Below are 15,821 nucleotides of genomic sequence, written 5' to 3' on the forward strand. Positions count from 1 at the left end.
GCTGGGGTACTGAATAAATTAATAAATAAATGAATTTTGTAAAATGCCACCTCTTTCACCCATTCAAGATTAAAAGACTTTAGTGAGCGGCTCAAAAGAGCGTCCCGTGTGAACTGTGGCGTCAACAAAACAGTGAGACAATTTGAGAACAATATCACCTGTGAAAAATTTGCGCAAAATTTCAACGCAGCCGGCAAATGACAGATAAATATTGCTAGAAATATGGGTGTGTAATCCGTAACTCGAACCGAAAAGCTCCCAGAAAGAGACTAAAAACATACTGAACGCTGCCTTCTGGCCGGCCCTAGACGCATCTGTAGGAATCACATTCTGGTGCGGGAAATGGTCAAGGTGATCATAAAGGAGACCAATTAGTGGCGTGGGAAAATATAACCAAAGGCAGTACTCAGAGGAGACGTAGCGTAGCCAACTCTACATACAAAATTGAGATCAATACCATTGTTCGATAAAAGGTTCAGACTAAAAACAACTCGAGGGAGCCAAAATCTTGGCCAAAGGTGAGTGAGAAAGAGGGCTGGGTGGGAGACAAAATTATGTGTAGACACACCAGAAGCAATCTCAAATTCGCACAAAAAAGTTCTCACAGTTAAAAGGAAGAAACGAGTATTAAGATCGGGATTACGAACCTCCAGGTGCAAGCTAAGGTGGAAACTGATTGAGGGAGACGTAGGCAGAGGTGGAGTGCCCGCCTTTTAACAGAGGCAACGAATGAAGCTTATATTTCAGGGGAGCAGAAAAGAGTATGGATGCCAAATTCCAAAATGGGGCTGGCATAGGCTTTGTAATGAAATGGAAGCGTGTCCTGGCACATGATAAATTTTGTATTACTTATTCTTAGTAGCCTACCTAGTGCACGCTCACCTTTCTCAACGTCAGTTTTGAAGTGAGGCTGTCAATCTATACTGGCGTGATAAATAACGACTAGAAACTTAAAGATTGCAGCTTTGGTATGTCGTGCGAGCGGCAGTATAACGCGATATATAAATTCATGTTGGATTTACTAACAAGCAAAATAACAAGCAAAATTAATGTTATACAGCCAAACATCAAGTGCACTGAGGTTAGCCCTGAGAGAACGATATAGGGCATAGATGTCGGTTCGGGATGCAAAGAAGGCTATGTCGTCTTCATAAACATGAACTGCAGCGTCACTGTGTACGGGAGTGTAACACATCAGCATATTGAAAAGAACTGGCGAAAGAACCCAACCTTATGGAACACCTATGGTCTGGGCATAGGTGTTTGAGGTGAAGGAACCGTAATTACAAAAGTACTGTCGTTCTAAAAATTCATCAATTTACGCATAAATGTAGAACGGCGGGTTTGGTATTGACAATTTGGTGAGAAAGATGGAATGATCAACACTGTCATATGCTTTAGCAATGTCAACTATCATTAATGCTGATACTTCGTTCTTGCGCCTAGCAAGGCGGATTCTGCTCTCTAAATCTACAAGGGCAGACTATCCGGAGCATCCACGGTGAAAGCCATTCTGGGCAGAGCTCAACGCGTTTTTTTCTCAAATATGCTTTGATAGGTATCTGTGCACAAAACTGTCTATGCGATTTACCAAATTGTATGTTAGAGCTATTGGTACAATATTATCGATATGGCATCCGTTCGTTGAATTTTTTAAGGGTAATAATATATTGGCCACCTTCCAGGAGTGCGGCAGCCATACAGTTCCCAGTAGTGCATTGGCCAGATTGAGGAGGTCTTAAATGAATTCTTGAGCTAAGATTTTCAGCCTACAGACCGTGACACCGTCCCAACGCGGAGACGAGGATCCCATTCAAAAAACTAGTTTAGTAACTCTGATTTATTAACCGCAACATATTCTGTGCAGGTAAGGGGCGACCAGAGGGATTCTTTGCTTGTGAAAACGTGATGCGAGCTTTTGTGTGATTCGCTCTAACTAATCTTCCGCCTCCTGTGGAGAGAGCACAAGCGAGCTTGTTAACTCCCGTAGGGCGCATTAAGACACGAGGTGATGGTTCTTGCAGCCACCACTGACTCTCAGCCCCGATACCGAAGCTGTAATGTGCACCATAGAAATAGCTAGTAACGTGAAGGGTAGAAAACATCAATGGGGGCGGTAGAGGACATAGTCAAGGCCCGGTCAACGGGCGCCCGATTTGTATACCGGGGGGGAGGGGTGGCTCCAGGACCTTATGTTTATAAGGGTGAAGCACAAGCGGCAGAATAGGAACCCTTAATCTATACATGACGCATAGATTCTCATTTTCCCTCTATAAAAATTATCGGAGCCAGAAACGGTACGGCACCGAAGGAATGAAAGTTTCAACTCCGAAATCTGCTGAAAATTTCCCGCAGTTCCTGATAATGCAGATAAGGCACGCTGCTGAGCAAAATGCTCCAGTGGCCCGGCAATCAGTATTCTTAATATAAAAATGGCAAGTGACCAACTTACGCGAGGAATATGAAGCAAAAAACTATCTTCCGGAGACCTGCTTGTACACGTGAAGTCGAAGAAGCATAGTGATGTATTACTCACAAAATGAAAACTTTCTGACCGTGAGAATACCGTAACACCTCACAGAAGCCTTAACAGCGTTCGGATGTAATGTCTGAGCGGCTACTAATGACGGAGGATGAACACGATCTCCCCGTGAATTCGTGAGACCAAGGCGTAACATCCCTTCGCCGCATCACTAAAAGGCGCAAAGGAGAAGAAATAACACCTCACGTCGTTCAAACATTCGACAGCACTCGCTTACCATAGTCTGTGCAGGTTGAATTCATTATGTGCCCTGTGGGCCCATAGATCTATAACCGTAAGAGATGTTTCAAATACCAAAGGTATGGCCATGGCAGCAAAGCAAGTAGAGGCAAGGAGACCTGTGGCAAATATGCCGAAACCGAACATAATACAGAGCGCTACTAATCAACAGAAACAAAATGTGCATATTGCAAAGGCACGAACGCAGGCTACTCGCGAACCTGTGAAGTCGTCAAAAAATAAAAGCAGATCACCAATATGAAATTACGTCAAAATATATCCTACCTTGGGGCGCGAAAAAGTGAAATGAAAGGACATCCTGGTCATATGTGACGCCATGTGCCGGATGGCCGAGCGACGTCTGGTGACAGGGGGCACACAGGACACCTTTATTGATGTGTTCCTGCCCCGTCCCCCCCCCCCTCGAAAGGCGCTCCGGTGTCGGTGCAGGACAACCAAAGTAAGTTTGAAGGCTAAAATATCACTCAAACTTCAGGCCATTGTCCAAGTAAGGCATGAAGTTTGGCTAGTCGGTTCTTAGGATCAGTCATGGTAAAACTGCGTGAAGAAGACAGGACAATTATAGGAAGCACTTCAATCGGTGCGAGTTCAGTAAATCCATTTCTGAAGTGATCTACGAGATCCCCCTGTCGTGCGGCCGGTCGTATATCATCAAACTGCCCGCTGTTTTAATGAGCACGCACTAGAAGATACACGATTCGTGTGCACCGACACGGGCAGTAATCTTCCCCTGCACTGAAAAAGGTGTCAGAGCAATAGCAGTACGCCTTTCCTGGAATCGACAAAATACCTATCGAAGGCACACACAAAAACCGAGAGGGAAGTAATCGAGCCATTCTACATTACCAAAAGGGGTCAAAACTGTATCAGCTCACACTCTTTGTTTTTATCGAGCAGAGATCTAATTCCTAGATGGGCACATCCGGGCTATATGTCGGGCCTAGTGCACAGGTGGCATTGTTACTGCCTTGTATTTTTCCATCTGGCTGCCTCGTGCACAGGTGATATTGGTTTGTATCTTGTCTTTGTCATGGTAAATACCCTTATAAGCCTCCTTCTTTCACGCAATAAAACTAGTTAGAAGTCTGCGCTTTCTGTCTGCTTCTGTTTGTGCCTCTCATTATTGTCCTCTAATCTTCGCGCAGTTTTAATATGACTGATTCATTGCAAAGGCACAGCCATCCACAACTCCAACAGGTGCAGCCAAGGCTGCCCTGCCATCTCACGAGAAAGACTCACTGGCCCCTCAGCCGAAATGTCCCACGACTTTCCCCCATCGGGAGAAGCGACAAATTCGTACCCCCGCGGGTTCCCCGCGGAAATCAAACGCCTCTTGCGAGGCGATGAATATAAGCAGTAGCTCGCCTCCACAGCAGCCGTGGCGCAGCTCTTGTGAACAAAGAAGGGAGGAAAAATACCAGTAACGGCCCCCGCAAAGCCTGGAGCATAGGCTTTTAAATACATCCCCAAAAGGCGTCAGATATAGCGTTACTGATTTGTTGAAACGGTCGGGGCATGTTAAAAAGCAAACGTTACGTGAAAGATATATTAGGTATAATCCACGGTTCTTTCGTGTCTCCAGGAGAGAAAACTTGGTATCAAAACATCAAAATATTTCAAGTAAATAGATAGTTTTTTGCCACGATCGAGAGAAATCAAATAGACCCTCTGGAGTTACTGCCATAGTCGTCAAAAATAGTGTGTCCACTATCAAAGTCAAGCTTCAGACACTGTTGTGCATTTTAAAGCAATATAAAACAATATGCTTTGTATATCTCCACGCACACTTGACAGTAACAGTTCATTATTTAGATGAACTTTTCAAACAATTACCAGAACCATTTATGCTGATGGGGAATTGTAATGCTCATTCCGATTCATTGGGAAGCGAACAAACGGGCTCTAGAGGCCATATTTTAGAATATTTTGTTTTGTGCACTATTATAGGACTACTTAACACAACCATGCCCGCCTGCAGCTCTCCTACTCAGGAAAACGGAGCTGCATTGATTGGTCTCTTAGGTCACCTTCCGGTTTTACTTATTTTAAATGGGATGTCGTAGACAACCTGTATGGCAGTGATCATCTAGCCGTTCTTATCCCCCTAACAACTGCTCCGGAAATTTTTCCAAGAAAACTACGACGTTGGAAGCTGCATCTGGTCCATTGGGGCGCTGTTTCAAAAAAAGGCACCCTATGTAAAATAGATCCAGAAAAATTATGTATACATCAACTTTAAAAAATACCAAACTGATTTACTTCCACTACGCGCTTGGCTATACCGGAGTCTTCAGGAGTGGTGAAGCAAAAGCACAGAACCTGGTATACAAAAAATGTACAGTAACAGGAAAGAAACACAAAAAGCCTAGGAAATCGTTCGCAGGTGCCCTACGCAGAAAAATCGCATGATCTTTAGAAAGGCAAGAGCAGAAGTCCGATATATCCACCGTATTGCCGAAAAGACTTCATGCCAAAGTTACGTGAAATCCACAAATAGCTAAACCACATCAAAAGATGTGTGGGAAGGGGAGATTTCTCCTTTTAAGAGCGCTCGTATGGAGAAAAGCATCAAAGAGCAGGCAGAAATTTTAGGTGAACATTTTTCGGCATTTTACAGCTCATCACACAACACGGAATTCTTTCTATCCACACAGTTCGGTTCACTGGTAAACAGAGTGCTCCCAGACCTGACAAAATACAATATGTAATGGTATTCCCTCTCTGTGAACCTGCCGTTAAGGCCCTTTTAGGTTTTATATTAAGGTTTGAGGATCGCGTAAACTACCCGAAGCCTGAAAGGAGGCCATCATCGTTGCATTTTTAAAAGCCGGAAAATCATCAACCTCTTTCAGTAGTAATAGGCATATAGCCTTCAACAGCTTCCACGCGAATTCCTTTCAAAGTGACGTAAATATTAAATTAACCTTCGTGCTTGAAGCTCGCGAGCATCTGGATGCCAATCAGTGCGGTTTCAAAAAGGTATGCTCTACAACAGGCCACCTAGTTTGCTTTGAAAATGCTGTAAGTGAAACATTTGTACACAAACACTGTCTTGCTGTTCTTTTTAAATTTAGAGAAAGCATATGACCCAACCTGGATGTTCGGGATTCTTTAAAACTAGGCTAAACTTGGGAATCGCGGCAGTATGTTAAAGAGCCTAAAAACGTTTTGTCAAACCGCTCATTCTGTGCACGGCTCGGTTCAACTCTCTCGACAATTCTCACTCTGTAAAATGGAGTGCCTCAAGGGTGTATTTTAAGCAGAATGCTCTTTGTTATTAACATGAATTCTCTTATTAATATTAACCCAAGGTCCATTAAGTATTCTAGGTCGACGACCTTCAGATAACTTTCACGTTATGAAACATATCAACATACGAAAGACAAGTCCAGTAAACAAACAATAAACTTCCAACATGTGCTGACCAAAATGGTTTTCAATTCACCCCGCCGAGAACAGTCGCCACTCAAACGTGGCCTACACAGAGATCCCAGCCTACATCTCATCGAAACAGAATTACCACTAAAAAGTGACCACAAATTTCTGTGCATAACTTGACAAAAATCTCAACTTCTCGCCCCAAATCAAGAACCTGAAAAAGAAAGCTTCTCGATTCTTATATATTACTTTCTCGTAAATGCTGGGAGTCTGATAGGAACTGCCTTTTACACATCTACCGCAGCATAGTTCGCTCTTGCCTAGATTATGGGTGCATAGTGCACTACCTCGATGGAAAGAAACGCGAACCCGGCGCCAACACTCCCCGCTGTTGGAATTTATTTTCATCGCACTTTTACATGAGTGGTGCGAAAAAGACGTTAGAGTCGTCCTAGAATGTATCGTGGACGATTCTAGGGTCTTTTTGCTATCACCGAAGTAAAAGCGCTGTGAAAAGAAATTGAAACATCGGCGCGAGTTGGCCCCAGGTTGTTCTCGTTTCTTTCAATCGAGGTAGTACAGCTCCGCTCGGGCGTCCTATCTGAAGCATTTAGGTTCAATATACAACTCAGGTCTGCGCCTTGAAAGTGAACCGGACATAGCCCATAAAAAAATTATATATGTAGAATGCAATTAGCCACCCCTTGGAGATCGAAGAGCCTTGCTCACATGTTCATACGTCCTAAAACCCCATTCACTACGAAAGCATCTCTGCTACTCCATAGTTACTCAGTGCCCGTCCAAGAAGCTTTTCAGTATCAAACCAAATGCAACGAGACCCTTTATCCTCCGCTCTGCAGAAAATTAGCCAGAAATTTGGTATTCTGGACACATTACCTAATATTGTCCATAGAGCCGATCTACGGCCACATTCGTACAACTTTCCTGCAACACACTGACACAATTTCCAAAAAAGCAAACTCCACCTGAACAGACACTACAAGAACTTTTTGCACTAGACGAAAAATACAAAGAGTACACAGCATTTTATACAGAGAATTTTTCGGAAGTGCTGTAGTGTAGGATAAATGGGAAAATATAGGTTGCCTCAGTGGGCGTCAATTTTCTCAGCCAAATGTTAGGCCATTTCCGTGGCTGTAGCAAAAATAATTACAACAACATTCAAAACAGCACCATCTGCACGGACTCAATGAGTGTGATCACTGCACTGCAAGCTAGAATTGTAAGAGAACCTTTAAAAAGAGATATAACACACGGAACAATGGCTGCTGGAACACAAGGACATGAAATTGAGTTCTGTTTGCTACCAAGCCATATTGCAATTTGTGGCAACGAGAGAGCTGATGCGTACGCTGCTCAAACTCGCCATAAGGAAGCCAGGACGGTAAATGCACCCTATGCAGATTGCATATGTTAGTAAAAAATAAACATACAAAAAATGGCAGTCTGCATGGCATAGTGGTTAAAATAAGAAACTAAATTTAGTAAGTCTATTCATTAAATTAAAAATAAAAATTAGTTGAAAAAACTAATTTTGCATGGTGGGACTCGAACCCCCATGCTTCCGTTCCGCAGCTGACCGTGCTACCAGCTACGCTACTTTGTGCCAACGGATACGTTGTTCTTGTCTAGGACGCTAGAGAGCGTTTGCAGAAAGTTGTCCAATCAGACGGATGCCTCCCTAACACCCTCCAGTGTCTCCAGAATTTAAGATTCACAGACAATAGTGTAATTAATTTAAAACTTAACCACACATCAGTGACGCAAGCAGCTAGAGCGCGCTATAGGCTTTCGCTTCAGCGTACTTTAGGTGAACAAAGTTCCTCTTTGAATTTTTGTTCGTGTTTGTGTTGAAGCTAAACGGTGTGCGTTGGGCGAGCTCTATTTTGGAGCCGGGTGATTTGAGCCATGTGTATGTTAGGGTTTTCGCTCTTCAGTAGTTTCCTATGCAATAAAGAAACAACTGCGGTGAGCTCAAGTTGTCTAAGACATAGGCCCACAAAGCTGCCTCTGTCTACGATGGCGGTATTTCATATCCCGCTCGCGGCAGAAGCTTTTTTGCTGAATATCACTCGCTCGAAACTTTCGGCAGTAATTCGGTTATTTCGTCTTCATGTTTTAACTGTGCTCATTTTAAGGCTCAGTTGTTGTTGGCCTCTAGTTGCTGACAATGGGTCCTATTGGCATTTTATGTATACAATAACGAAATACTCACTCTGTTGGGTTGTCCGCATAGACACGCAAAGTATACGTAACACACGTATGCAGGGGAACTGGTTTGTTCCAAAAAAGAGACTTCCAGTACTATTAAAAGAACAAGGTATAGTAATTACCATGAGCGACATCTGGCACAAAATATGCAGCTCGAACTTCTGACGAATAATATGTGTAGTATGCACTCGCCAGAAGGCAAGTGGAGCACAGTCACTCAAAAAACCCTGTTTCGCTAGTGCAAATTTTGTCTAGGTCCCTCCGGCTGAAAAGATGGTGTGGCCTAATTTGTAGTAACGACACTGATAATGAGACAGCGGTTAAGTCTTAGGTCTGGAGTACGATTATCGGTTGCGATGCTCTTATTGAATTCATAAAAGAGAGCACTGTTGCTGCCTTATTGGAACAGTGCACATTCCGTTCGATTGAAGCACAATTCCGTCTCCGCGTGGAATAGAACAAGCGCCAGGCGCTCTTTGTCGCCGCTGAGATGAATCGGTACACAATCAGGTGCCTCTACTGCAATTAAAGAAGCACAGTCAGGCTGGGGGTGTATCTGGTTTCCTAGTGCTGCGAAGTTCTCAGTAAGAGTGAAAACCGATGTCTCGCGAGAGAGGGTTGATGATGGCAATGACCGACTCCTGAAAATGTTGCGCCACTCAGAAAACGTTCAAACTGAAGGCACAGCGCACTAAGGACGGCACAAAGAGGGAAACACAGCACTGAAGGCACATCGCTTTGTCCGCTGTGCCTTCAGTTAAAACCATGTGACGACTATCCCAGACAAATAACTCATTAGAAAACGTTTCATGGCAGTCACTCGGAGAAATTTCGCCTGCATGATTCTATTTTCGTGAGAAGTATAAATGAGGCTATCAAGTATATCTCTGAATTTCTGAAGGAGCTTCACACTGCGAAAAGAAACACTGGTAATGATGACGACAGTAAGCTTGTAGGCTTAACGCCTCAGGAGCGAAGGAAACGAGACCACTGCTACGAGCCGACACCAGAACAGAACTACCAGCCCTGGCTGCACGAGCCACGACCAGGTGCCGTCTTTATTCTCTTCGCAGGGTGGCGCGCGCTAGCCGGGTTGTCGGCGCCGCCCAAGAGAGGGTGCTACAGGGCCCCCCGCCTAGACTGGAAGTCGAAACGGACGAAGGGCCGGCGATGGCACTCGAGCACTAGGTCAGGCGGCGCTGGGAGTCGTTCCAGGGCGGTCTCTATGTAAGCCGGCTTAAGGCGGTCTAGACTGACGGTCTCTTCGCGGACGTTTTGGAGGATGGTGGCTGTTTTCGAGGTGCGGCGGAGAACGCGGAAAGGTCCGTCGTAAGCCGGTGTGAGTGGAGCTCGGACAGCGTCGCGGCGCACAAAAACGTGGGTCGAAGTGGCCAGGTCGGGGTGTACGAAAATGGTATGGTGGCGGGACGGACGTGGGGGAGTAGGCCGGAGGTCTTTAACGCAGTAGAGTAGGCGTTGAAGGAATTCTTGGGGCTGGGCTGGAATCTGCTGGGATGTAAAGAAGTCGCCTGGAAGACGCAAAGCACTTCCATACACGAGCTCTGCAGCTGAGCACTGTAAGTCTTCTCGGACGACGACCCTTAGACCAAGCAGCACAAGGGGCAAGGAGTCGACCCAGGAGGCGCAATTCAGGCGGGCAGCGAGGGCGGCCTTCAATTGGCGGTGAAGGCGTTCCGACATGCCGTTAGCACACGGGTGATACGCAGTGGTACGGCAATGCCTGGCGCCGAAAATATTAAAGGAAGCAAACAGGGAGGACTCAATCTGGCGTCCACGGTCGGTTGTCACAGTGCCAGGACAACCAAATCGAGATACCCACGCAGAAATGAAGGCGCGCGAAACAGACTCTGCGGTGATGTCAGTAATGGGGACTGCCTCCGGCCAGCGAGTGAAGCGGTCGACTATGGTCAGGATATAGCGGTAGCATCGAGAGATGGGTAGAGGGCCCACGATGTCGAGATGAACATGGTCGAAACGACGGCCAGGTGGTAGAAAGGCTTGGGAAGGTGTCTTGGTATGTCGACAGATCTTGCTACAAGCCTAAATGCGAAGGTAGGTGTTAACTGTAGCCAACATGGTCGCACATGTTTTCACAAGACACTCACCGCACTTTTTTAGCTGCATTGTAGACCAGTTCGAGTGCTGAGCAAAATCATCCGTTCTCTTCAACCGTCAGGCCTTAGTATTTAATGGAGCATTTTCACAAATGAACGGCGTTGGCTTCCGGGTACTCTCACGACGCGGAAAGGGCATCTTCACATCCGACTCTCTACTCACCACCCACGTACCCGCCTCCACTCTCAAAAGGCCTCCAGCTAACTCCATTCTACAAACGGGGTGCAGCACGGCGGAGATGACGGTGATCCGGCTCGTGCTGGACCTGCTGCTCAGTCCTCCGCCGCCCAGGAGTGCTATGCTGTGCGACTCCCGCACCACCCTCAGCCACCTGCAATCCAACGGCTGTGGTACCCGACTAGTGCGGGACATTCGCTCGCGCATCGAGCGCCTCGCGCAGAGAGGATGCGCCATGCGTGCACAGTGGGTGCCCGGTCACTGCGGCATCGCCGGAAACGAAGAAGCTGACGACCTCGCGGCAGCCGCACACAAAGTACCTCCCAGCGATCTTCCCCTTATGCTGGAGGACGTGCGTGCGGTCATCCAGGACAATCTCCTAAAGCAGCACCCCGGCCCACGCATCGCAGGAGAGGAGCACATTGACAGCACCACCGGCTGTCGCGCACTTAGGCGGTCGCAACGTGCCATGAACCTACGCGCGCACATTGGCTGCGTGTGGCCTGGGGAACAACGGGGTGTCACGGAATCGCGATGAGTGATATGTGCGACGAATGCGGCGCGGCGGAAACACTGGAACACCTGCTCTTTCGCTGTACCGCGTTCGCCGATGCTCGTCGCGATATGCTTGCGGCCTATAGGGCCCTGGGCATACAACCAAACTCCCTCAAGACGCTATTTTGGCCGTAGGGCAGTGCGCGCCCCAGTGAGCTAACCTTGGTGAGCCTTTGTGTATTCCTCGAACAGACGAGCTTGACGTCCCGTCTGTTCTCCGTCAGGTAATTACAAGCAGTGACCCAGCGCTCCGCGTGTGCTACATTAAACGATTAACAACTGGACGCCCCACTCCAGTTGTAGTGAACATAGTGCTGTGCGAGGGTTTTTATTGCTCCATCATGAACTAATCAGGCGCACAACCTGTACACATTTCTTATTGTGTAAATAGTTTTTGTATATTGCCTCTCCCTCTGCCCCTATTCTTTCTTTCTGTCCCCTCACCTCATTCATTTAATTTCTTCACTCTGCCTGCAATCCTTTACTTCCGCTGCCCCAGCTCCGGTGTTTCAGTATCAATGGCAGATGCCGGGGCTAGCAATAATATTTTCTTTCCTTTTTAATGTAATTTTATAAAACCACTTATAAATGCTGCAGATAATAACCACCCAAAATCCGGTACCGCAAAGGAGTGTCACAATTCGAGTTACTGAAGCTGCCGCTTTCCAGGCAATATTCGACAACCAGCAAGCGTCCAACACCCCCTGCATACATACATCCGCCCTTCAAAGGGCCATGCTCCTTCATCCGACCTCCAGAAACAAAGCCATCACGCACTAACACACTCCACATGTGACCCGCACAAAAAAGTCACGCCGAACTCAAATTCAAACTCCCGAATAGGATGAGTTGGATGGCAGCTGAAGCGCTGTAGAAGAAACGCAAACGAGAGGCAGAGTCTAGTCATAATGCAAAACCGCCACACAGATCGCAACGATGGTCTGTGAATTTTTGTTCCAAACAATTGTACCACGCACAACGCGCGAAACGCATACAGGGAGTGGCTGAAAAGTCCTGAACACCATTACCCCTCCAGGAAAGATTACTAGCCCCAGAGTAGCTAAAGCGCTGACCATCTACAGGACCTAAGAGGGCCATCATAAGGAATTCGTGTATTTTAAAGCAGGTACTGCAAAAATCCATCAGTTTTTAATGTCAATGACCGCACGGGAATATATAGCCCAAGTGAGGCTCACTGAAGCGCTGTACTAGTCAGGGTCTCAGCGCCAGGGTCTTAGTGTTTCCCTCAAACGGGATGAGTTCCTTTTAAGGCAGCTAAAGCAAAATCAATCATTTTGAAATGCCTTGCACACTAGCACTGATTCACTTTCAATACCGATCACCGCCTGAGAATATATCCCAAGCTTCTTCAAATTACGGCAGCGTCTTAGTAAGCATATTTTGTCTGCAATCTGTAGGGTACGGTGAATGGTAAAAGGGCTAATGAATAATCCTCGTTTTTTACGCGCACCGCATGCTGTGATTAGCACCCACGTGGTTGCTGCCGTGATCATCCTCAGCACGGGAGCTGAAGAACTGTCCTGTTTTTTCACCTATGCAGCATCCTCAGAAACGTGCTGGCGCCTGCCGTTACAGCAGCTCTGTGCAAGTACAGACCGCAGTGCTCCTCCGATGGTCGGACTATGCTTAGGTCGTGCGTTGATCTGTGTCCGGAATACTTCCGTTTCTTTATAATTCTCAGCCACCGCCTCTACTTGATGAATCCTGAAGTTGAGTGGCTTTCTCACCACTCTGTTATCTTTTTTTTATGATGCGAGTGTCTTCCAGGTTCACCGTTCTCTTTATGCGAAGCCGCCTTCTCCCGTTGTGTTAGGTCTTTCTATACTGTATAGCTTGTCTTTCACCCAAAAGCGTCACTCATGTATCCTCCCCTGTTTTCTGTCCTCTTACTGACAGTCTCTACATCGTTAGTCAACCTTTAGCATGCCCGTTACACGAAGTTTTGAGCTATAATATACATGAAGTAGTGTGAGTAGAAAAAAAGAACTTGAAATAAAATTGCCCTGGTCTCCTATTGGCTGAAAACAGTAATTTTGTCAGTTTCTTAGACGATGCACTGATTATATTGAAAACATTTCTCAGAACCCTAGAACAATTGTCTAGCACTGTTTCCAAGTCCTGCAGGGGCTGACTGCAGCTCAACTCTTCGAGATGCCAGTTTGGTCACCGCCGATTCGCAACTCTCAAACATCTGGTTGACACCATTGCATTAGGCCGGGCCCTCCTAAATTTGTGTTGAACGAAGACATTCGTATTGTTCGATCGCCGGAGAATGTGCAATGTTTTACTGGCCTGTGCTGGTACTGAAGAAGTTGCATCAGCGCTTTTGTCGGCATCGCTCGTCCTCACTAAGACGTCATTAATAAATACAACTGTAATAATTGGGGAGTTGCCACGAGAAGCCTTTTCTTCTCCCATGTAAATTTTGACATTCAGCCCAATATACTTGTTTAAACTCGCCGCCTCATATCGAATTACGCTAAACGCATGTGTCTATCCCAACGCCTTATTTCTGTTACCGAGCGCAATCACTCATTTACAGACTGCTTGTGTGACACCTTTGTCCGGGCTGTAGTAAACTTCCTACCCAACCTGTTCGGTAGTAAGTTTCGTGGTCGTGACCGATTCCTGCCTTTCTTATTGACTGAAGGACCCGAAAGACCGGCATGCATGCTGCCTGCTACGCCTTCAAAAGGTTTCATGCACCATTGCCAAGATGGCGTCTTCATCAAGACGATGATTCCCGGTCTCGGCACTTTATATAGATAGCAAACTAGCCTTTCCTCTTCGTTATCTCTGATCTGCTTAACATCGCCGACTGATAGCGCCACTGACTCCCCATTTCGTCGACTCATTCATGGCCTCCGCAATGTCAACCCAGCTCCTTCACTCCAAATCTTTGTTCCTCAGGATAGCATCATCTGCTGCCGTAGCCTCCTCCCTCCAATATTTCCGCTTGCGGTTCCTCATCATCCCCCTCTTTGTACTAGAGAAACTTCACGACCTGTCAACCGCCAATCACCTTGGTGCGTTCCGCATGTACGATCGTTTCCGGCGCAGTGTTTTTTCTACCTGTTTAAACCGTATTGTTCTTCTTTACCTTACCTTTTGCGACCTCTTTTGAAGCAGAAAAGTGTCATTCGAACTGACCTGCTCCACCTCTTCAACGCCATTATTGTTTTAGAGACCTCTGGGGACCATTTATTGCATTCTGCTATAATTACCGCTGGATTCCTCCAGTTACTGACTACGTGACCCAATTCGCTCTCAGGCATTGATTATCCGCAACTTCAGCCACCAATGGTGCTGATTGGTTGTTGCTCCACAGTAATTGCTCACAAACCATTTCGGCTACGTTTCATTTCAAAGTGGTTCACGACATATTCTGGTTCGATTCCGCGCTCACTAAAACATGCCGCTCTCTCAGAACTGGCTTACCGAGGTGTGTGCAAGAAACTGAGAGAAATGCTACTAATCTCTCACCCGACCACCCCGATAGATTGGGTCATTGCCTTGTCCTCGTAACCTTTAACTGTATTTCTTGGCTACTAGACACCAAGACCCATTCGCCTTACTACCATGTCTGTCACCGGCATGAATCACTGCTATTTAATAAGCGGACGCCACTTTCAACGGGCTCGGCCGCAGATCTCGGACGTGACGCTATCTCCGAAGCAACTACAGCACGTCAAAGTACACACTTTACCCACAAACGGCTCGTCGCTTCCTGGATCTAACGAAAGTCTATTAGGGAACGTCATAACTGTACAGTACGAAACCCATCTTGGTAAGTATTTTAGAATGAAAACTCCACTCTTCGCACAAATCCCAAGGTCAAGTTAGGTGCGCCTTTGACAATAAGTCGGTGGAGCGGAGGTGTGGCAAGTAACGTCATAACACGCGACTCGATGAAAAGGCGCCGCTGATGAACTCGCTCGGAGCCTCGCCGCGGCTGCACCACGTCACTAGCGGGGTATAACAGCTGCTTCAGTAGCGCTCGGTCGTTCAGTCTCGCCATGAATGAGCGCCAAACTATACGAAACTATTCTGAACAGAGCTTTCGCTCGCATCACTAGGCTCAACAGGCCCTTAACCTTTGCTAGTTTTTGAAGCGAAAAGCTTCACTACACCACCTTTTAGAACCGTGAGCGGGGCCGCAAGATTAACCTTGAATGTTTCTGGAGGTCACAGTGGCCGCAAGTTTCTTCTTGAATGTAGACAGAGGTCAAACAAGGAAACGACGCCTCTCTCACATATCTCGGTGGAAACCCGAACGGTGCCCGTAAGGGAAGGAAAGTAAAGTGAAGTTGGTTTTAAGGAAAGGAAATTACGCCTGTCTCACATCGCACCATTTCCTTTCCTCAAAAAAACCAAATCCTTTTTTGGCTTTCTTAAATTATGAACTCGCACTGTAGCTCAGTAGTTAGGGCACTCGGCAACTGATCTGGAAGCTTCCGGGTTCGAACCCGACCGTGGGGGCCGCGGTTTCCACGGAGTCAGAACGGTAAGGCGCCGGTGTGTTGTGCGATGTCAGTGCACG

General features: G+C 46.6%; 1 protein-coding gene across 1 annotated transcript in view; it reads right to left on the reverse strand.

The window, feature by feature from the left end:
- Positions 1–15,821, reverse strand: part of LOC144105152 (uncharacterized) — a 102,539-nt gene that overhangs the window by 12,924 nt on the left and 73,794 nt on the right. The window contains exon 6 of the mRNA XM_077638319.1: positions 8,397–8,485. Coding sequence (XP_077494445.1) covers positions 8,397–8,485 — 89 coding nt within the window. The remainder of the gene's footprint in view (positions 1–8,396; positions 8,486–15,821) is intronic.

Source organism: Amblyomma americanum, chromosome 9 (genome assembly GCF_052857255.1).
Source record: "Amblyomma americanum isolate KBUSLIRL-KWMA chromosome 9, ASM5285725v1, whole genome shotgun sequence".
Taxonomy (NCBI): domain Eukaryota; kingdom Metazoa; phylum Arthropoda; class Arachnida; order Ixodida; family Ixodidae; genus Amblyomma; species Amblyomma americanum.